Source organism: Eutrigla gurnardus (assembly GCF_963514095.1).
Source record: "Eutrigla gurnardus genome assembly, chromosome: 15".
NCBI lineage: Eukaryota > Metazoa > Chordata > Actinopteri > Perciformes > Triglidae > Eutrigla > Eutrigla gurnardus.
This window is the reverse complement of record NC_139938.1, coordinates 15,177,529-15,200,182: the sequence shown is the minus strand read 5'-3', so window position 1 is coordinate 15,200,182 and position 22,654 is coordinate 15,177,529. Positions and strand designations below refer to the sequence as shown.

The 22,654-nt window shown below is 40.5% G+C and overlaps 3 protein-coding genes across 6 annotated transcripts; 2 read left to right on the top strand and 1 right to left on the bottom strand.

Annotated features, from left to right (window-relative positions):
- Positions 1 to 391: 391 nt before the first annotated feature.
- LOC311025517 (transcriptional coactivator YAP1-like) lies at positions 392 to 10,758 on the top strand. 2 transcript variants are annotated; one of them, XM_084028443.1, is made up of 9 exons: positions 392 to 615; positions 931 to 1,165; positions 2,508 to 2,707; positions 3,450 to 3,604; positions 5,340 to 5,441; positions 5,657 to 5,757; positions 5,950 to 6,068; positions 6,368 to 6,468; positions 7,383 to 10,758. In XM_084028443.1, the coding sequence occupies exons 2-9, from the start codon at positions 962 to 964 to the stop codon at positions 7,562 to 7,564; spliced, it is 1,164 nt and encodes a 387-aa protein (XP_083884569.1). In that variant the 5' UTR covers positions 392 to 615; positions 931 to 961; the 3' UTR covers positions 7,565 to 10,758. The 2 variants fall into 2 exon arrangements, with proteins under 2 accessions (XP_083884569.1, XP_083884570.1); XM_084028444.1 differs by lacking the exon at positions 5,340 to 5,441 and having other exon boundaries at positions 398 to 615.
- A 1,420-nt stretch (positions 10,759 to 12,178) lies between these two features.
- birc2 (baculoviral IAP repeat containing 2) lies at positions 12,179 to 19,390 on the top strand. 3 transcript variants are annotated; one of them, XM_084028435.1, is made up of 13 exons: positions 12,179 to 12,268; positions 13,374 to 14,330; positions 14,424 to 14,704; positions 14,894 to 15,196; positions 15,401 to 15,689; positions 15,983 to 16,082; positions 16,173 to 16,251; positions 16,345 to 16,393; positions 16,541 to 16,783; positions 16,868 to 16,966; positions 17,421 to 17,615; positions 18,150 to 18,191; positions 18,428 to 19,390. In XM_084028435.1, the coding sequence occupies exons 2-13, from the start codon at positions 14,237 to 14,239 to the stop codon at positions 18,619 to 18,621; spliced, it is 1,968 nt and encodes a 655-aa protein (XP_083884561.1). In that variant the 5' UTR covers positions 12,179 to 12,268; positions 13,374 to 14,236; the 3' UTR covers positions 18,622 to 19,390. The 3 variants fall into 3 exon arrangements, with proteins under 3 accessions (XP_083884561.1, XP_083884563.1, XP_083884562.1); XM_084028437.1 differs by having other exon boundaries at positions 12,180 to 12,268; positions 17,421 to 17,576; XM_084028436.1 differs by having other exon boundaries at positions 12,251 to 12,268; positions 14,134 to 14,330.
- Positions 19,391 to 20,394: 1,004 nt separating this feature from the next.
- rpl23a (ribosomal protein L23a) lies at positions 20,395 to 22,553 on the bottom strand (the record flags this gene model as incomplete). Its single annotated transcript, XM_084028462.1, is given in 6 exon segments — positions 20,395 to 20,457; positions 20,685 to 20,754; positions 20,965 to 21,141; positions 21,382 to 21,562; positions 22,485 to 22,538; positions 22,541 to 22,553. Coding segments are annotated over 6 exon segments (510 nt in total). The 3' UTR covers positions 20,395 to 20,442.
- Positions 22,554 to 22,654: the final 101 nt, after the last annotated feature.

Genomic DNA, 22,654 nt, shown 5'->3' with positions numbered 1-22,654 from the left:
TCTCGCTCCCTCTGTCCGCACTTGGCCCTCTGCCTCTTTCCTTCAGCAGCAGAAGACCTGGAAACTGCACAGAGGGGAATCAAAGCGTGGCTAAAGACTGTTAGCTGACTCTGATATCACTCGTACATTTTGTGGGCTGAAAATTCCTTCTCGGTGTTTAAAATGAAAAAAATAAATAAATAATAAAAGTTGTTTTCTAAGCCTTGTGTTGATGTCTGCACAGTGTAAAAAAAAAAAAAAAAAAAAAAGATTTCCCCTACAACTGCGGCAGCTTTAAACCCTGCAACCCCGCCCCTCAGCACTATCACATGAATCTGGACTCAACAGTGGATGTGAAAAAAAAAAAAAAAAAAAAAGTTGGAGGTCTCGCTGAAATCACTTTTCTCCAACTAGTTTCACACACAAGCGGATGGTGTGTGTGTTTTTTTTACCCACTTGAGGAGAGTTTTTGAGTCAACGCTCGCATCGGAAATCAGAGTCCGCCTGAGTGTTTTCCCGGCTGTGATTTCTCCAGTTTATTTCCCCCTGCAGGAATACGGAGAGAGAGAGAGAGAGAGGGAGCGAGAGAGAGAGGGGGAGAGTGCGGGAGGGGGGAGACGGTCTGGCTGCTTGAAGGTATGTGGGAGGCATGTAACGTGTTGTGCGCCGCTCAGATTTACTTTTTTTGGTCGGCGATCGCCGCTTTAAATCGCGCTCTTTCGACCTCTTCACCATGTGATTGAGTTTCTGATTAACTTCCGAGAGGTTGCCGTCCGAAAGCGACATGGACGCAAAAGTTCAAGTGGGGTGGGGGTCGGCGGGGGGGTTAAAAGTGTAAACAAATCCCCGATCATAACTCCGGCGCTCAGGCGCGTCCGCTGCTAACGGATCTGGCGTTTTATCCCCTTGTTTTTGTTCGCGCTGTTGAACTTTTTTTTTTTTTTTCGACAGATTTCGTTTCGACACCAAACTTTTTGGCGACATGGACGCGCACCGCGGCGCGCCTCCGGCCGGGCAGCAGATCGTGCACGTCCGCGGGGACTCGCAGACGGAGCTGGAGGCCCTGTTCAGCGCCGTGATGAACCCCAGCAAGACGGACAGACAGCCGCCCTCCCTGCCCATGAGGATGAGGAAACTGCCGGACTCCTTCTTCAGGCAGCCGGATTCCCGAGGCCACTCCAGACAAGTAACTGCACCATGCTGGTTCACAGAGCACCACACACTAAACTACACCAACTAATATGGAGTATAGCAACGTTAGCCCTGCAATACACACAGAGGAATAACATGAATCCACACTGACACACAGCAGTTAGTGGTGTGAATGTGTAAATATAGGAAAAGGTTGTTTCTCCTTCTAGTTATGTCTCTTTACTCATAAGCAAGACATCAATAACACTCAATCCAGTGTCCTGGAATTGACAATGAATTCTTAAAGATAATTAATTGATTGTGTGGTTTATTAAATTGTGGAGAAGGGAACAATGCCCATTACAATTTCCCACAGGCCAAAGTGAGGTCTGCTTTTAATTGACCACTAGTCCAAAACCCCCAAATATATTCAATTTGCCGTCATAAAAACCACCAGATCTAGCATTGACAAATGTGCATGATAAATCACTAAACGTCAATCTGATTATCAAAACGGCAGCAACTCTACATTTAAGGAGTTTTTCGGTTATGAGGTTTTGCTGTCCATGCTTTGTGTCATTGTCCGCTGATTGTTTTGGGGTTTTGACTGTTGAGCAGACAAAACTTACAGACACTGGATGTCACACTGGAGTTGGGGAACTTTTGCTAATTTCTTACTGACATCTTATAGACTGCATAGCAGATTTCGAAATGAATTAAGAGAATAACCGATTTGGATAATAATCGTTGAGCATTTTGTTTCCTTGGTTCCCTTCTTGCCACAGTAAAGTCTCATCTTGTTTTATTGACAGATGCAGCAGCAGTCCAGGCAGCAACTGTCCAACATGCCCAACAACTCCTCAAATACTCAACTAATTATATTCTAAGTAGATAAAAATACGCACTCACATGCCGGCTGGCTATTTTGAAGTTCACCAAAATGGCCTTTACTCCAGTTATTCTTATTTCAGGTGTTTCTGATGGATGATTTCTCCGAAAGAAACCTACTCTGGGGAGATTATGTGTATGAATTGGCATAAAAATGGATCTGGCTAGATTCAGTTACAGTATGTTAAAGCTACAGTGCGTAGGTTTTCATGGATGTGCCTGTGCAGGTCACGTTTTGATCCGATCTTCTAAACAAAGCTGCCTTTCTGGTTTCTGGTTTATTTGTTTTATGACTTGCAAACCCCCCTTGAGTGCGTCTCTTAGATTGGTAAATGTGGCTCAAGCTGTAGATTTCATCGAGAACACGCACGATAAACTTGAACAATACTTGTTTGCACCGTGGTTTCTCTGCTTACCATCCAAGCCCTTTTCTTCCTGCACGCTTCGTGCTTCTGATTGCTGTTGGTGGCTTGTTGAGGGAGTTGTTAACCCTGCTTGTTTCTCGTCAGGCCAGTTCGGATGGAGGTGTGTGTGGCTCCCTTACTCCTCATCACGTCCGCGCCCATTCCTCCCCTGCCTCCCTCCCAGTCAACTCCCTCTCCACCCAAGCAGCCGATGTAGCGGCGGCACCGATCATACCTGACGACGTGCCACTCCCCCACGGTTGGGAAATGGCCAAGACGCCTACTGGCCAACGTTACTTCCTCAAGTAAGGCCTACCTTCGGTTTATCAATGTGTTTGGCCTGTCGTGCTGCAGAATACTTGAAGGGTTTCTATTTAGAAAGAGTCAGCTCCCTCCTTGTTGTCATCAACATTTCTACGTCTGTCACTCGGCTGCAACTTATGATTTATTTTTAGCCTATAAATGGTCAGAAAATAGAGACATAGTGCGCCTCACTAAAATAGTGCCCCTCACAATTCCCCAAAGCTCAAGGACACGTCTGCTGCATGCTTATTGGTTGTCCAGAAATCAAAGTGTTTGCTTTATAAATAACTGATTCAAGATCATTCAAATGATAAAACTCATTAATCAAGCACTCACTGATTATATCTACAATGTACCTCAAGGAATTTATTGAGATTTGTTGAAACTGTAATTTTGTCCTGTTAAAGGAAATAACCCTTTTTTAAATATTTTGCTTGAGGAAGAAAATAGTTAGAAGTAAAGGAAAGTGTTGAAAACCAATGTGCAGCAGTGCAGATACAACCAGGACTCTTACTAATCAGTTGCATGCAAACAGCAAATGTTCCAACTAGTTTTGCAACCTGTGCGGTTTCAGCCAGCTTCATTCATGAGAGCGCACGGCCTGACAACTCACACTCCTGTCAAAGGCTACTGGTATTGCAGGTAAAGCAGGTCCGAGGTTAAAGCGTGCCACGCGGTTCTTATCCATCAGGTTGCAGCGGTTTAACAGATGCAGGTACGTTGAGACTTGTTGTGTGTTTGCAGTCACCTGGATAAGACAACCACTTGGCACGACCCTCGACTTTCGCAGCTTCAGTCAGCTGCAGCTCAGCATCCCATCTCTGGCACTCCGATCCACGCCCACTCCCTCAGCAACCCAGCACCCACTACGCAACCACAAAACATCAATCCAGAGACAGGTATTACTCCACTTTTTCCTCCCCATCCCCAACTCCATCAACGGCGGGTCAGATCTTTGCTGGGTGTGACTTCTTTGGGATTTCTCTTTTGGTCTCTACATCTATGGCTCTGGTGACTTTGGTGGGAATTATCACATTCACACATTGATAGTGTAGGTTAAAGTGTGAAAGGTTGAACTTAGTTGACGTCACCTCAATGATGGATATGGATGTAAAAGAGGAAAGGGACTTTGGTTTGATTGTATTTTTGAGAGTAGATTAAGAGAACTCATGAATCTTTTATACCTTTTATAGCTTGCTGGAGCATTGTTGGATATTAATTAATTCCACTCATGTCAACATTTTGAAGGGTCAGTTTACCCAAATTACAAAAAAACATGTTTTATTTATTTTGTTTTTATAAAACCGAAACAATAGAGAGCTGAAAAGAAATGTGAGAATACAGAGATGACACGAATCAAAGGTACCAGGCCTGTAATGATGCAATCACTTGGTCAGCATCTTGAAATAATAGTCAGGTGCCAGTATGGACGTTGTGACAGGCTTCAATTCATCCTGTAAAAACATAGGCAGACTTTTATCCGCAGCCAACACGAGGCTCTCCAAATGAACCAAAACAAATGGATATCTTACGTTAAGTTTTAGTACAACATTCCCTCTTTATGTCACTGTCCCTCCACTGCAGCTCAACGAGGAAACATTGTGCGGGAAAAACAAAGAGGAAACTTTTGAATACATTTTTACACAGAATGAGGAAGGTGAATTGTATCTCCATCAACTTATTATGTCCAGTATGAACTGGAAGAATGATTCAAGCAAGCAAAAACAATGAACAATGAAGACCTGGGCACCTGATTATTGTTTTAAGACTTTAAAAATGGTTAACTCTCCTTTAAACCGTGGGGGCAAAGGAGTGCCTCGGTTTGAAATATCTGTCTTTCTGCTGTCAACTCAGTACAGTGGGGGTCGAGTGAGATTTCATTTGTGGCTATCGTGGCATTAATAAAAAAGTAAAAACAATAAACAAATATAATTTAAAGCCAATCAATACATGTATGTTAATAAGAGATTAGGCTGCTTGTAGTGATGAATCCTTTGGTTTGGCAGACAGTTAACATCTTTCAGCTCAGTGTTTTTGTTTCGTCTTACTGTTCTTCTTGTTTTCGGGCTGCAGCGAGTCAGAAAACAAATTAAATGCCAGAAAAGAAAAACAAGTTTGAAGCGTGTTTAATCAGAAACAATGTCCTGGCCACGCAACCATTTTCATTGGAACTACGCTCTTCTGAAGAAGTCTGTAATGTGTGTGATCAATCACAAATAAAAATCATCTGGGGATTATCTAGTGGTTCTGTAAAGAGATGTTGGCGTTGAATTTTTATATTGTAATTTGGCTTAAGAGTAAAGCATTAAGAATCCCTCTTTTTTAAAACAAATAGCAGTATTGCATTCTTTATACTGATTTAATGTAGTGTTTCTGCAATCTCACACCAGCTGAATTCAAGCAAGACACACGTAGGTTAATATATTCTTACTTTTTCTCTACAGAACATACTATGCTGTCACTATTTACCCACTAACCTTAACTTCTTTTATTAAACCTCTACAAACTAGAAGCTACGTAGACCTTAAAGGACGTGGGCCAGATTATTATTATTTTTTTACCTTTCTACTCCTAACACTCCATGCACTCCATCCACCATTTGCCTTCTCACTGTGTACTTTCACTGCTGTTCAGGTCCACTGCCTGAAGGCTGGGAGAAGGCTGCGACTGCAGATGGAGGGGTGTACTACATCGATCACATAAATATGACCACGGCATGGGTCGACCCGCGTCTAGGTAGCACACTATCAAATTTGTGTCTCCTGAATTGACAATTCTTGTTTGTCAACCAGAAGCTTTTTTTTGTTCCAATTTCCACCATCACAAGTTGCTGTTTTGCAACGAAAAATAAGAAAGATCGCAAAGTTTTGACAAGCTTTCCCCATACATGTCGTTGCTGAAATGACTTAATTTGTCAAAATGTTCTTTTTCTATGAATTTTTATCTTCCAGGCCAGAAGATGAACCCTGGCATCCTTGGCTTGGCGCTGCAGCAAAGGCAGGAAAAGGAAAGGCTCAGATGCAAACAAGGCCTCCCTCCGCAAATCACACAGGTCAGAGGTCAAATAAAACTGTTCTTGGATGCGACAGCCCAAAAAGTCAGTTAATTTTAAATCGCACAGCACAAGCTGTCCTATATTATTGTTTTGTGTTATCTGGTTGTATTAGTGTTCAGACTCAACAGTAGTGAAATCATTTTTTACGTGTTTTACGTGATGACATTCAAGCATGTGTTTGTGTTGTAGGAGGCAGGAGGACGGAACCAGATGCCTGGTGGGACGGACCACGACAGGAATGCACAGACGCTTGTCCCTTCTCTGGATGTCAGGATCAGAGCCTCGAACCATGAACCCACACTTAATGGGTGAGTTCACGTTCAATATGATCGTCCTGTACTGTAGCTCTCCTTTTACTGTTGTTAATTGTGACCATTGTGGTCATTAAGGGACAACATTTTGAAAAGCAGTAACACGGAGTAGAAATAACCATTGAAAAGCTTCTTTTCTTGAGTAAAAGTAATCTAAAGAACGGCCACGCAACAATGTTACCCAAATGATATAGATGGATATCTGTTAGAAAGTAGTGCAGGCCACCAGTTGTTTCAGTTTATTAACTGATGATGATCCGATATAAAGGAATGTTTACATGTGTGTTCTCGTGCAGCGCTCACTCTCGCAACGAGAGCACCGACAGTGGCCTGAGTGTCAGCAGCCTACCCCGCACGTCGGACCACATGCTGAGCTCTGTGGATCACATGGACACTGGTAATACACACACACACACACACACACACACACACACACACTTGTTTTCAGCAAAGTTGGAACGATGGTATTGGGGTTCCCACAGTGGCAAAATGGAAATCCTCCCTCCAAACACCATTTAAAAACAGGTGTAACGATCAACATGGTGTCCAGATGTGACATGTGTTGATCTAAATCTACAGTGCCGCCAATGGGAATGTTTTCTTTTAAGATCATAGAGTAAATGTCACATATTTAGCCAGTAATAATGGCATGATTTTGCCTTATTAAGCTTTAATGCTTTAAATTATTCATTTTCTAAGCAGTAAGAACCATGGCACACTTTTTTTGTTCTAATAAAAAAGAAAAAGATAACCCACAAACTTTGCAAAGGCAACGCAGAGTCATTTGGGGCCATTTATTTTTCAATCAACAAAAACGGCCAAAATGGTACAGTAACAATAAAAAGTAAGGGAGCTGTTGAATCCAGAGAAATTAACATTTAATATGCTAATTACATGTACAAATACACACATTTAATGGCGTTAAGAGAAAAGCTACTTTTGATTGCAACATTTTCAAGCTTTACGCTCCTCCTCAGGTAGCATCCAAATGATGATTCTTATTCATTCCTATTTTATCTCTCTGTATTTGCGCACACAGCTTATTACATTTTGTGCATTCAGAGGCTCTGCTTCATATTTCTTTGTGTTGATTTTTTTTGTGGAAGTGGAAGACAGAAAAAACAAGTTGTGCATTTTATTTTTGGACATACACACTTTTTGCAGGGAATGTTTTTGTTTTTTTACACCTACTGGTCCAGGTGCAGCTGGAACATGCCCATCCAAATTCCTAAATTTGTCCCAGCTCACTGTTTGTATTTAAATTCTCAACACAATTCAGTCATTTCTATCTTTTTCTCTGACTTCTTCCAGGGGACTCCGGCGACACCTCCTCAATGACCTTACAGGACTCGATGCCTGTGCTCCCGATGTCCGAGGGCGAGGAGCTCATGCCTTGCATCCCCGAGGGTCTCAGTTCAGACCTTCTGATGGACATGGAGACCGTTCTCTCCGGGTCGCATATGGACAGAGATAGCCTGCTCACTTGGCTATAGACACACCCAACCAACGCCCCGAATATGGTTTGAAATGAAATCTTCATGACATGACTGAGAATTCTGGAGAATCTTTGGCTTCAAAAGTGGTACAGAGCAACGTTACTGAGAGACTGTGCTACTGCTGTGTGAAGGATCCCCAACACTACTCGCACCCTGAGGGGGAAAAAAAACAAGATTCACGCAGATGATGGTAAGCTGCTGGTGTTCTCCTCTTTTTGGGCCTTGGTTTACAGAGCACGACAGAGCATCCATATTTTTACAACACTCCTTTCTTTTTAGTCATTGACCTCAGATGATTCTCTCCACGTCTCTGGTAAAGTGCGTCACAGCTAATTTTAGAGCACAGATTTCTTTTATTATCCCCACTTGGGTAATAATGTTTGCAACAAACTTTTAAAAACACAGTGTCAAGTCAATGAAGTCTACTTAGCAGTTACATAAATGCAACAACAACAAGAAATATGTGTTCAAATAACGTAAAAGTTGCGCAGAAGATATATTGACATTGCCCTTGGTTGCCTCATATAGCTTGTGGGATAAACGAGCAACATCCTAGTGCTACTACCTCTAAGCAGCCTGTCATTTGTGATTTTAATCTCGGCAGTTGCGATGTTCTTAAGAAGCGTCGGGACCGAGAGCAAGACATGAATCAAATAAATTATCTGGATTAACACTACATTTGTTCCATAAAACCAAAAATCCATGCTGAAAATAATCCAAGCTCACATTACCACAGCTACATACCACTGCTCCACAGACAGGCCAGGGGGGGAGGACGCACCCTTGTGGTAAACCAGTAGAAGATTAAGAACACGAGCAAGAGTTTTTAATTTAAATATTTCAGCTGAAGAAGAAAAAAAAAACGTATTAAAACCCTCACTTATAAGTCTGTGTGGTAGACCTTTGATGTTTTTGTAATTGATATAAGGAGGATAAGCTTTATCTTTGGGTCAAGTCAAGACTTCTTTCTGAACAAATCAAAGCCTGTCAAAACACTTCACATTAAGAGGAATACAGGCTACAGCAAATGGAGTCTTAACTTTTTGGGCACTAAAACTACACTAAAGTGTGTTTTTAGTGCCTCGCTTTACAAATACAGTAAATTGACAATGTTCAGTATAATACAATCCAACACAATACAGGGTTTCCCCCAGGAAACTGTACCTCCTGACACATCTGGTCTTCTGCTATCCAAATAGATGACCTTTGCTATGTAAAATAGCTCTTCTGCTCTTTTCCCCCTTGAGTTTCATTTTATAAGTGTTCCGCTCGAAAACACTGCAGAAAACCTTGCAATCAGCTTTGCTTATTTGCAGTTACTAATGTCCAGGTATTGTTCATACTGTTTTATGTTTTTGTTGTTTTATTGGATTGCATTTTATTATAAAGTGTTCCGGTTATTTTGTCCACTCCAGCATTGAATATAAGCTTCACAACAGTGGTATTTATTGGAGATGTGTTTAATTGGCTGGCATGATATTGTACAGATGTAATATTATTATGCCCACCCCTTGTTGAAGAAACGGTGTCACGTAGTTGCCATCAGGGCCTGAAGGTTATCGCTCCTTAGTCTGCAGCAGAGATTTGAGCTCTCAGCAGCTGCTAATCTGCCCTGAAACATAAATGAAAAATATTCAATTAATCATTTTTCTCTCTTTTCCCACTATTGGCTTCATACATTCCTAACTATTTCCCTTTTTTCAACATCTTAAAATGCACACTATGGTGGATCACTGTATCATCATATGTTTCTTAAAAAATGCAATTTACAAAATATCATTACTTAGTTGTGAGAGAAATATAAATGACCATAAATACAGTACATTGTACCTCTTGCAAATACAATCTTTGATTTTCACCAATTAATGGGTGAAGAGGCGGAATATCACAAAAGCACAAACTTAATGATTATGAGTAACTCCAACAAATTTAAAGTCAAGTATCCAGCTTCCGAAACGTGACCTATTTCCGAGTGAAACGGGACAAGCAGGTGGGACATAATGTTGGGTGGAATTTGATTTGATTCAAAAGATTAGTTCACGATCTCTCTATCTCTGTGCAGATTGATTGATGGATGTCATGATATTATTGGTTGAATTGGTTGGAGCTAGCTGATGTAAGCACATGTCATATTTTGTTTTACCAGGAAGAAAAGGAAAAGTATTTGATACAAAAATATGAAGACATTTATTTTTCTTTCTTTTTTCGGCATATATTGTTAAACAGGTGGATGCGATCTAAAATGGTTAAAAGGACATTTTTCATTTCAGTTAGACTCTAAAAGCCAGTCTACAGTATGAATGACACAGAGGCAAGTTTCAAGACCCTTGCTAATAGGTTTTCATATTGTATGGATTAGCTCAGCATGGTTTGCTACATGGCAGTGAAAATGTGATTTGTTGTAAATACACTAAAACATACAAATCACTAGAATCCTTTTTTAAATAATCCTGTAACAATCAGCGTCTTTACCATATTAGTTTGCTACCACTTTATAGAGTCGTACTTTCCTCTGTGGCTCAAGTTTTTTCACTCTTAAAGAGCTGTTTTTGTAAGTGGGAGCGAGGAAAATATTGTGCTTTAAAAATGGATATGCCTCCTCAGAAAAAAGCAACATACTAATTGCAGATGCTGTGTTCTTGGTATATTTTGTTTAAACTGCAAGTGCTATCTGGTGCTGTAATACAGAGGGCAATTGTCAATAAGGGGAGCTCTTTAATTCTCCTCTGTTAGTTAAACTATATTATATATAATCTGTTTTTTATCTGCTGGGTTTTTGCTGCAGTGTGTTTTATATTTTATCTGAATTTGAAGCTTTTAATTATTGGTGAGAGCATTTCTTCTAACCTTTTTATATATACAGTATTTAGAGGTAAAGACTCCATTCACAACATCCCCAAATAAAGAGCCAGGTCGCCTAATCTTTTCTAAATGAAAGTACTTTGGGCCGGGAGGGACTTATTGTTCATACACATAATGCAACACACTACCTAGCCTTTTATTTATCTTAGCATGCATGACACTTATGTATGTTACATTATAATTGTGTTTATTATCCTATTTACAGAGAGTTTGGAGGCAATCAGACTTGTTTTGTACCTTTGTATGCATGTGCTTTATATAAATATTTTCTTCTTACTCTCACTGTAATCATTTTAAAGGAGTTTCTGTTTAATAAACATTTAAATACACCTTACACGTAGTGGTTTCTAGTGTGGATTGTCCATTGTATGGTTGTATTAACACAATATAATTTGACTTTACTGACATCAGTATGGCAGGAAGCAGCTATAGTGCAGATTTGTGTTGTAAGTTTATGAAATCCAAACATAATGTCATCAAAACTTTGTCATCAAATAACACTAATGTGAAAAAATATTTCTTTGATTATGCAGATACTTCAATAAAATTAAACTTTATTGTAAACAGTACTGTTCACAGCAAGCCTTTTGATCAATCAGCCAATTAGTTTATTGTATTACTTTGATTATTATCTACTCGGTGTGAGTATTGCTTTCCAAAGGCCTGGATTAGGTTCATGTATTAAAATTTGCATAATCATCACACACACAAGTGCCCTGACGTAATTTATTATGCAGTTGAAACCTTGTAGATTGTTCCCTGCTCTTGAACGCAACATTTTAAACTGTAGGGATTTCCAAGAGAAGTTGATCTTTTTGACAATAAAATGTATTTAATTGACTTAATCATTAAAGCTGAGTTATTAAACACTCAATGGTGGGAAATTATCTGAACGTCATTTTAGGTGGGTAGAACATTTTTTAGGAAATTACAGATGCTTTACATAAAAAGAAACTTATTAAACCCATTTTTGAAAGTAGATCATGGTGTATGAAAGGTCAGTAAAATTAACTACCATAAGCATGTGAGGTCTGGCTGACATCAATAGGAGGAGTGGTTATGACACAGGAACTTAGGGGAAGTACAACTACGGTATACTAAACTAACCCTCTAGAGATGATGGCTCTACTTACATGTGTCATTGTCTATCTGACGGGACTTCAACAAGGCTTCTATGTAAGTATGTTGTCTGTCCTTGTACCATTATTTTAACTTTAATGTTAAAAATCCTGTACTTTTGACAGAATATGAATATATTATTAATTAATATTAATAATTGGTGCTATAATTAAGAAACTGTTATATTTCGTTTATATGAATATGAGCAGTGTGTTTTTGTGTTGTATTATATTATAAATTTATTAACCGTTTTATTGCATTTATTTTATTATTATTATTTTTTTTTAATTGAGCATGAGCCCTTGAACACATAGTAGGTATAAAGGTATAAACATGTACAGCAGTGGAAAGTACATTTACTCATGTGTATTTTGAGTACATTAGCTTTAATTGAGTTGGTTGATGTGGTTTTATGCTACTTCGTCTCTTCTACATTTCAGAGGGAAATATTGTACTTTTTGCTCCACCGCATTTATCTGACAGCATGAGTTTACTAGTTCACATATTTTACAGCATGGCGCGCTGGCCGAAACCAGTAAACCCCTGGGACTGAGACTGACTGAGGGACTTACCTGAGGGATTCCCAACTAAATTAAATATCTGTTCCATTTTCATTTCCTCGATAACCGGAAGTAGAAGGAGGCGGTGCTGTGACGTCCGTGACGAGAAGAGCCATCTATACGGGGGACTTTCCGTAGCGACTGACTGGATTGCGAAACAGTGAGTATGCGACTGGAAAGGACTTGTTACTGGACTGCCTTGTGTATTATTTTCTGGTTTGGGTGTCACTCAGATCAGACAGCCGTGTCTTCCTTTCTCTGCGCTGCTGCGCAGATTGACGAGTAGCCTAAGTTTGGCAGTTAATAGCGTTAGCAGACGCTAGCTTTAGCAAGCTAATGTCCGTTGACAAACAGGTTTTTTGGGGCGTTGAGTGTCACGTAATGTGGCAACTGCTAGGTTACAGTGTTTTTAATTGGTCTTTTACTTTCGAAACCAATTTCAAATCCATCCAAGTCCCTCCTTTATATTAAGCCACGTAGCTACGTTAACTTTAGCTTTAGCAGCGAACCACAACACAATCAGAGCTAAAACAGGAAATGCCTGGTGAATACTTAACCTAACGTTGCCTAGTTAGCATGGTGAGGAAAGTACCTAGAATACCCTGCTGGAAAAAAATACCACCAGCGTTAAGATATAACAAATATTAGTTGTATTTCCCATGTTAGTCTTGGCTTGAATGTCTAGTCAATTCATACATTAGTTGCGAAATGGTTAATTTAGCCAATTTGGACATAATGAAGTCACTTTATTTGTAATGAAGAGTGCTTCTTAACCTGTGGAAATAGTTGTATAGCTAATGCCATGACTCATCCGTGGCGATGGGAAAACTTTCAACAGTCTGAGAAAACCCTGATGATGTCATCGGCATTATCTTAACTCGGGATTATTAGACCACCGGTATTTCCAACAGAAAATCTGCATTTAAAACAGGTGGCAGGGGGATTGAAAGACGTGGGCGTTTACCAGACCTAGAGAAGTCACCTCTCCTGTGACTTGCCCCAGTTGAATGAAAAGGGAACAATAAATCACAGTAGTACCCCTGTAATGTTTGATTAATCATTTAAGTAATTCGTAAAGAAAAGTGTCAAATATTCTTTGTTTCAAGCTTCTCAAATGTGAGAATGTACTGCTTTTCTGTGTTTATATAATTATTACTATTATTATTATTGTTTTTGCACTGTTAACACTATTTGAAATGTATCTTTAGTGAATCACTCAAACTATAATTTCTACATTTATTTATTCTACATTATTATTTCTACAGGTCCTGCTATCATTACAATAAAGAGGAGCGTCCACTATCCTTACCAAAGGAGGATTACATTTTTCTTATTGTTTTTTTATCATTCAATTATGGCAGCTTAGACACCTACAAAAGGGATGTCCGAGATGGGGGGAGGGGTTTGAGAGCACACGTCCCTTGGTCTCGGTGTGTTTGTGTGTGTGCGCGCTTGAGACATTTATTAATTTCTAATGTTTTTTAACATAATCACAAACCAGTTTGAATGGGTAGATAATGTAATAGAAATGTCTGTGCTAAATATACAAGATAATAGAGTGTACACGGATCCTGGGTGATGTGACCACAGTGTAATATTATGATTATGATTTGAGGTTTCATTTTGGTTCTAATTTTTAAAAAGGCCATCTTTTTTTACTGCTCAGGATGTGTTTTGTTGAACATACATCCACTGGGACTGTAACTAAAGATGTTGAAGTGTCTGCAGTTAAATGTTCTACTATGTAGAGATCCAGGTGTACGATAGTCTTAGGCTAAACGTATATAGGGAACGGGATGATTGAGAAAAATACATGACTAATTTATTTTAGGGCACCTCATGCAGTTTTGTATCCAATACTGTGATGATGGTGGTTGCTGGACTGGTAGTTTTGTTTCTTTTGCAAGTTTCACACTTGACAAAGCCTCAGTTTCTTTTTGACTATGTCTTCACAGTTTCTGTCTTTTGAGTTTAACACCCCCTCCTACTCTGACCCCTGCTCTATTTTACTATTTTGTGTTGCAGTGTGAGTGAGTGTGAGAAAGCGAGACCTTGGGTTTTCTCTAATCCCTCTCCCTTTTGAAGGACATCTCCTTTGCCTTTTATATTTCTAAACTTAAATTCAAAAATGGAAACTCTTGTTCAACTCAAAAACAACCCGTTTTTGATGGGGTTGTGTCGCAATGGGCCTCCACCTGACCTGCAATATGATAACTCCTCAGGTACCAGTGACTTTTTATTCTAACATTTATCAGATATAGATTCAAGATCATTTTTGTATCGGTGTGTCAATATGATGTCGTTTTCATCCCCAGAGCTCTTCCGCATCTCTACTTTTGCTCGATTCCCAGCTTCAGGAGTCACAGAGCGGAGCCTGGCGAGGGCAGGTTGGTTCTACACCGGTGTGGGCGACCGGGTGCAGTGTTTCAGATGTAACGTGATTGCAGAGGGCTGGCAGGCCGGAGACTGTCCAACAGAAAAACACAGACAGCTCTCTTCTTCCTGCTCCTTCATCCAAAGCCTCCCATCTACAGCCAACCTGCTCTCATCCTCTCACTCCGCCTTCTCCCCGCTGCGCATTGCTCCAGCCATACCAGTAAGATCAGGAGAAGTTTCTGAAGACTAAAATATGTATGCTTTATAGAAGAAAGTTGTTTTTGGGGGGAATTTTATGACATCAGAGAGAAACAAGTATATTCCATATATTGACTACTGTAAATTGAATTCCCAGTAGCATTAAGCAACTCGTGTAAAATCTCAATAATTTTCTATCTTTTTCTTTTAGCTTTCTGGTCCAGGCCCAGCTGCCCCTAACCCGACAGTAAGCCAAGGTGAAGAGCCAGTTGGCTACCTGAATATGGGCTTCTCTGCTCCACCACCTTCCAGCCCGCTCAGCTCTCGTGGTGTAGAGGACATGTCCCATCAGAGACCAACATGTCACAACCCCAGCATGCGCAGAGAACAGGACCGTCTGGATTCCTTCCAGCCCTGGACAGTCTCAGTCATAACTCCGGCTGAGCTCGCCAAGGCAGGCTTCTACTGCCTGGGCCAGGGTGACCGAGTGGCCTGCTTTAGCTGTGGAGGACAGGTGTGTATCATCACAGAGGCACAAACACACCTGCTCTGTGGAAGCCATTAGCTACAGAGTTATTATTATCTTGGGTTAGCTCTTACCTGATGCTTGGTTCAGAGGATTTTCAGAGACAAACTAGCCCTTTTCTGAGTCACATTCAAAAATGCACCATTCTTGCATGCTGTATCACAGGTATTAAGTTTTTGTTTGTCTTTGCAGTTGAGTAACTGGGAGCCAGGTGACAGAGCCGTATCCGAGCACCAGAGGCATTATCCAAACTGTCGCTTCGTGCGCGGGGACAGAGCTGACAACGTGTCGTTGGCTGCAGCTGCGGGAGCTGCACCCGGAGGAGTAACTTCTCAACTGCCTTCAGGAGCCTCGGCCCTCAGTAATGTGTCGAACCCTGCCATGCAGCAGAGCGAAGAGAGGCTGCTCACTTTTGTCAACTGGCCATCCCGGATCCCTGTCAGGCCTGACCAGCTGGCTAAAGCTGGCTTCTACTATGTAGGTACGGACAATATTGAAGAAAAAAAGCGTGACAGGGATTTTCCTTATCAGACAGTGACCTGATCAAGGGGAACATGAAGCTAGAAGGAGAATTTCATCATTCATCAGGTGGTCAAAATAATAATGTACAGATGAAATTGTTAACACAGCATTCAAATGTGATCAGTTTCTTATAACTTTTTTCAAGCAAAAGAGGAAATGAATTATGAAATGCAAACCTTTCTTCAGAATAACCCCGGCTATAAGCCGGATGAAACCACTAGTCACACTGAAAGCTCTTTGTTTGCCCTAAAGGTCGTAACGATGATGTTAAGTGTTTTTGCTGTGATGGAGGCCTACGATGCTGGGAGTCCGGAGATGATCCTTGGGTGGAACATGCTAAATGGTTCCCTCGGTAAATGCTGTTCTTTATACAGTTCTATTTCCATGTGTAATAGATGTTTTATAAGAATGTTTGTATTATTTTGCCTCTGGTTAATTGCAGGTGTGAATACTTGCTCCAGGAGAAGGGACAGGAGTTTGTTCACCAGATCCAGGCTCGCTTCCCTCGGCTGTTTGAGCAGGTCAGAAGAGATTCAGCATAAAGTATGTTATTGGTTCAAGCATTTAGAACAAGTCATTTAAAAGTGCTTGTTTTTTTCTGTTATCTTCAAAAGCTTTTAACAAATGGAGACAGCAACTCCAGGGAGTTTGTGGATCCACCTGGTGAGTTTTGAAACAATTTCAAATCAAGAGTTATTTTTTGGAAAGTGGATCGCTAGACTCCATACAGTCAGTCATTTTTCTGAATAGGATGAAACATTAGGAAGTCGTATCACTCATCCTGACATGTCTGTACTCTCCTCCTCTCAGTGGTGCACCTTGGTCCAGGAGAGGAGCGATCAGAGGACGCTGTCATGATGAACACCCCTGTGATTAAGTCTGCTTTAGAGATGGGCTTTGAGCGAAGTCTAGTCAAGCAAACGGTCCAGAGCAAGATTCTGACCAGCGGAGAGAACTACAGAACAGTCCAAGAGCTTGTTTCAGACCTGCTGAGTGCAGAGGATCAGAAAAGGGAGGAGGAGCGAGAAATGCTGGCGGAGGCGATGGCATCAGGTACGGCTGGCGATGGTAGATATGGAATCTGCGAGATGTTTTATTCATGAAAATGCACAACCATGAATTTCCTTTTGTCTACAGATGGTTTCACCTTTGTGAAGAGACACCAGGCAGCGTTGATCCAGCGACTGAAGAGTGTGGAACCAGTGCTGGAGCATTTAAGAGAGCAAAATGTGTTGTGTAAGTCTCTCTCTTTTTCAATTCAATTCAATTTAATTTTATTTATAGTGTCAAATCACAACAGAAGTCATCTCAGGACACTTAACACATTGAGCAGGACTAGAATACGCTCAAAATTTCAAGAGTCAACACAATTTCAAAAAGTAGTAGAAGGACAGTTAAATACTTACTTTGGGTGCAGGATTTAGTTTATCAACAGCTATTGATCTATGTAATAATTACTGAAAAATACAAGTGTAGAAATAGTTTAGTAGATAAATTGGCTCAATTTTTCAGTACAATGACGTAACTAATGGATTAGTGGTTCTGTTTTTTGTCAGTGCAATTTCCATTCAGTAAGATTTATTTCATTTCGTGCAAAATACAAAATTGGACAAAAAAAATGGATGCTAATCATCACATAACTAATCATGACTGATAAGAATGTGATTAATGCCTTCTTGTGAACCTGCAGCTACCGAAGAGTATAGCGGTCTTAAGGCTCAGACGTCGGCCCAGCAGCAAACCGCCAGGCTGATAGAGCTCGTCCTCACCAAGGGAAACGCTGCAGCTGAGGTCTTCCGCAACTGGATCCAGAAAAACGACGTCCACCTGCTCAGAGATCTCATGGGTATGTGGGGAAAGAACATACAGTACAAACTGCAGACATGTAAGTAAAAGTAAAAGATATTTACACTACGTAGTTGAAGTTGTTCAGTCCGAAAATGACGAACAAAAGAACAGAAAACGGCTACGGCTGTGGATAACTATCAGTGCTTTACATATAGAAGTGAACTTAAGAAAACTTAAGTACAAATTATGTTTTTATTATGCCTCCCGGCGGCATTGAGGCACAATGTTTTGGGTCGTCCGTCCGTATGTCCCAGTCTTGAACGCTATATACCCAGAACGGAGGGAATTTCTTGCCACTTATTTCCACTTGAACTCGAGGATGAACTGATTAGAATTTGGTGGTTAAAGGTCAAGGTCACATCAAAAACCATGTTTTGGCCGTAAATAAGGATTCACATGCTGGTTAAGACAATTTCACACAAATGTCTAATAGAATAAAATGACAGTTTTAACACACACTGAATGTAAACTGCAATTTGACTGGTTGAGGCATACATCCCCTGGAGAATATCGTTTCCATTGTGCATTTAACCAAAAGTTGAGCTGACGACATTGTCTTTCACATTTCCAGCCCAATCAAACGAAGCTGCATCACCAAGCCAAGATCTTTCAGGTATTAAGAGGCACCCAATCGGGCAGATCTTGCCAATTTAATGTATTTCTGCTTCATTTTGTGATTAATCATTTCTGTGTGAGGTGTAATCATTGCCATTGCTTCTGTGTGGAGCAATTTTAAGTAGAGATTATGATCTGTTTGAATACTGCATTTGAATTACGAACTATAAATAAAATGAGCAGGAAAGTACCAACCTGTTGGATTTTTAAAGACAATCAAATATCTCTTTGCAGACCTCCCCATGGAGGAGCAGCTGCGGCGGCTGCAGGAGGAGCGCACCTGCAAGGTGTGCATGGATAAAGAAGTCAACATCGTCTTCATCCCATGTGGACACCTGGTGGTTTGTAAAGAGTGTGCGCCATCACTGCGAAAGTGTCCAATCTGCAGAGGCCTGGTTAAAGGCACGGTCCGAACCTTCCTCTCTTAACCACAAGGCTGCGAGTCTCTCAACGATGTGATTGAATGTAAGCAATATGAGGTAGATGAATATACAGCTGACAGACATAATAGTGAGATAAAAATGACATATTGACATTACTCTTACTGCTATTAACTGCTCCTTAACAAACAATGACTTTGACTGATTAAATGCTCCTGCGACCCTGAATACAGGATAAGCGGTAGACAATGGATGGATGGATGATTAAATGCTTCAGTTAAAAGCTGAGGGAAAAAGTCAATAGTGGCTTTTCTCTTAAAGGAGAATAGCTGCTCCACCTTAAAGGTCGGCCCCCTTAAGTGAGGCTGGGCCATTATTGTTGCCAGTTTAGGGCTAAACCCCATCACTTTAATCTGTTGATGGCAAGCAAGACACAGGAACTAGTCTTTGGTGTTAAGTCGAAGCAACATCCAATGTTGTCTCAACTTTTGTTATGATTTGGCACTTTACAAAAATTAGTAATTAACTACTGGTAATTGTATAGCCATATCTGATAGAAATGGGATACTACAATCAGTTAGAATGCTCAGTACAAGGCTTTCAGTATATATTTACATTTACATAATCTTAAATTATTCAACATTATTAAAATATGTAACATTAAGACTAACTGATCTGTTTAAAACCAGTATCATACTCTTAATGGGTTTATTTTCATGTTATTGTTAAATCTCAACTATGGAAAATGTATAAAACATCAATGTTCAATGCAAGGAAATGTATTCAACTGTCATTAAATTATATGCAACAGCTTCAATTGAATTGTGTTAAAATGCCATGATTGTATGATTGTATAAGAACAGCAGCCTGGCACGCTCTTTAAATTGTCAGACACAGACTAACATTGAGCACAGACAATTATTGTAAATCTTGATTACAAAAGCAGCTACAGTTGATTAATGGTCTGTATACCTTGTCATCAACATGGTATGGGAAAATCCAGTGTAGGTTAACTGAGTGAATCTGTCTTGATTACCTCTGAAATGCTAAGTAAGATTTATGAGTTAATGTGGTATTTATTTCAAATACAATATGGATGTGCGGGCTGCACGGTGGTGTAGTGGGTAGTACTCTCGCCTCACAGCAAGAGGGTCCTGGGTTCGATTCCCGGGTCGGCCCGGTTTCCTTCTGTGTGGAGTTTGCATGTTCTCCCCGTGTAAGCGTGGGTTCTCTCCGGGTTCTCCGGCTTCCTCCCACAGTCCAAAGACATGCAGGATGGGGATAGGTTAATTGATGACTCTGAATTGCCCGTAGGTGTGAATGTGAGCGTGAATGGTTGTTTGTCTCTACATGTCAGCCCTGGAGCCCCATAGACTGGTGTCCTGTCCAGGGTGTACCCTGCCTTCGCCCAATGACAGCTGGGATTGGCTCCAGCCCCCCCCCCCCCCCCGTGACCCTGAATACAGGATAAGCGGTAGACAATGGATGGAATATGGATGTGCTCAGTTTAGTAAATATGTACTAGTCATATTCAGTTACTTCTGTTGTTGCTAGTACTGCATCTCTCCCAAGCTATGGCAACATTCACTTAAATGTTCTATTCTTACCGTTATTGTTTGTGAATGTAGGAGTAATTTCACTTGGGGCGTACATGTGCTTCATATCCATCACTGTACACATGCTTTAAGCAATTGTAATGTACCCGTTAGTCTGAATCAAATCTGAAAAATGCATATTGTGAACTCTGTCAGTGGTGGTAAAAGCATGTAAGCGTTTACAGTACGTATCCATGTATGACAACTCAAAAACACACAGAATCGGTTGTAGTTTATACAAATATTTATTCTTCCACAAGACTCTTCTGTCAGTTTAGATGATGCCAATCTGTGGAGAAGAAAGGACGTTCATTACTCGACCGTCAACAAAAATGAATCCATCAGTAACCTGCACTCTGGCATCAGTGGTTCCTTTGAATGCATCATGAACATTCAGACATAAAAGTTTACATCACTTGCACAGATTAATGACTTCTGAAAGCAAATACAACAATTACGTTGCTTAACTAGCTTTCACAAGATCCATTCTACCCTGTGGAATGATTGAAGGCTCACCTTGTTTGCAACATCCAACGCATCATAATCTGGGGCGAGACGAACGTACGCCTTCTTCTCACCGTCAGGCCTGAACAACGAAAGGAAGGTATAAAAGACCGTATTTAACACTGATCATGTTTTTCACTAAAGAAAAGATGTTCTATTTGAGATGCAATTAAAATATAACAAAAATTAAATGATTTAATAACATTTGATAGCCCTTTTCCATACAGTTTTATGTATATCTTGATTATCAGGACGACAACATGAAAGTGGCGTTCGGGGAAAGCCTTTCTACCTGATAAGTGTGTTGACTTTGGCGACGTCGATGTCGTACAGCTTCTTGACGGCGTGTTTAATCTGATGCTTGTTTGCCTTGACATCCACAATGAACACAAGTGTGTTGTTGTCCTCGATCTTCTTCATCGCAGACTCTGTTGTCAAGGGGAACTTAATGATGGCATAATGATCCAGCCTGCAGGAAAAAGATTAGGCCGATAAGTCCCAAAGCATCACACTCTTATGGTCAACAAAGTCTACTAATGTAATATACAAACTTGCTTTTGTTTAATCTAATGTACAAAAAAATGAATTCGGTGCATCAGTAGTTTATAGAGTTGGAATCATGCTTTTCATACTTTGATCGCATTTACCATCATATGCACCAGGTTTAATTCCTTCAATTTTCCAGCGGCATGCAGTTACTGTAACTCACTTGTTCCTGCGAGGAGCACTCTTGCGGGGATACTTGGGCTGCCTGCGCAGACGCAGGGTTTTAGGGCGACGGAAGGTGGGAGAAGTCCTGATCTTCTTCTTCCTCTGGCTGTGTACGCCCTTGAGCACAGCCTTCTTGGCCTTCAGAGCCTTCGACTTGGCCTCAGTCTTGGCTGGGACAGCTTAAATAGAGACATCATTGTTAGACTATGGTCAGCTGTTAATGCTCCTCCAGTTTGTAATTTGGTTATTAACAACAAGACATTAGAAATTCCAGTCCCTTTCCATTTGACATGTACTTAATAGTTTATTCCATTAAAACAGGATTACATTATGTTTAGAGCTGAGCAGAGTATTCGATTGAAGAAGTCATCAGGTAAAGCTACAAAATTAAAACCTTCACGTCTGTATGGAGCTCCAGATGGCATATGTGCCTTAAATTGGATTTATAGTGTAATTAAACCACTGAAGCTCACGTTACAGGACGAATGACGTTAGCCAAAAAAAAGATGAACCGTCACAATATTATTATCCACTACATTACATCAGTTTACTCCACTAACACATAACTAACGTCGCCCCATAAACATAAGAGTAAGACGATTATCTACAATAATCGAAATTGCCAAAGTTTAGTACATTGTATCCAGTCCTCCTGTAGTTTAACATACATCGCTACGTGATCACGTGTAGCTAAAGAAACGTTTCAAACGCCAGAGGTGCATCGAGTGCTAACGTCACAAAAACAGCTTTAAGACACACCTATTACATAATAACTAGAGATACCTTGACATATTAACTTCGATCAGCTAGGAATCTACGTGATAAACTGTAGGACAATGTCAGAACTGAGTTGTGGCTGTAAAATAGATAGCGTTTGTGAGCAGCGTCAAGGCTAACACTAGCTTAGCATCACGTTCTAGTATACACGCCGGGAAGACGGTCCGCGTTGTCTACGTATTTAGACAGTTGGAAGCAATATCCTGATATCATTTAAACCACTGATTGTTTATAGTTTTATTTCGGGTACATCTGATTAAACTTAGGTGTCATACTAGTGTAAATTGTACGAATTATTCATGCAAAATCATTAGATTGACAAACCTTCCTTCTTCACCTTCGGTGCCATGTTGAGAAAGGAAGGCTGAACGGGGTTTCTGCAGTATAATGCATGGGCGAGATCTCGCATCGGATGTATCGCGAGAGTTAGAGAAAGGCACTTCCTCTTGAAACACCCATTGGCTGCGGACAGAAAGGCAAAAAATGATGTCATA

Coding starts and splice junctions, on each gene's coding strand:
- birc2 (XM_084028435.1), top strand. CDS start 14,237: ATGGAAACTCTTGTTCAACTCAAAAACAACCCGTTTTTGATGGGGTTG. Junction 16,083..16,172: donor CATGCTAAATGGTTCCCTCG/GTAAATGCTGTT, acceptor GGTTAATTGCAG/GTGTGAATACTTGCTCCAGG. Junction 16,784..16,867: donor GGCGGAGGCGATGGCATCAG/GTACGGCTGGCG, acceptor TTTTGTCTACAG/ATGGTTTCACCTTTGTGAAG.
- LOC311025517 (XM_084028443.1), top strand. CDS start 962: ATGGACGCGCACCGCGGCGCGCCTCCGGCCGGGCAGCAGATCGTGCAC. Junction 5,442..5,656: donor ATGGGTCGACCCGCGTCTAG/GTAGCACACTAT, acceptor TTTATCTTCCAG/GCCAGAAGATGAACCCTGGC. Junction 5,758..5,949: donor TCCCTCCGCAAATCACACAG/GTCAGAGGTCAA, acceptor TTTGTGTTGTAG/GAGGCAGGAGGACGGAACCA.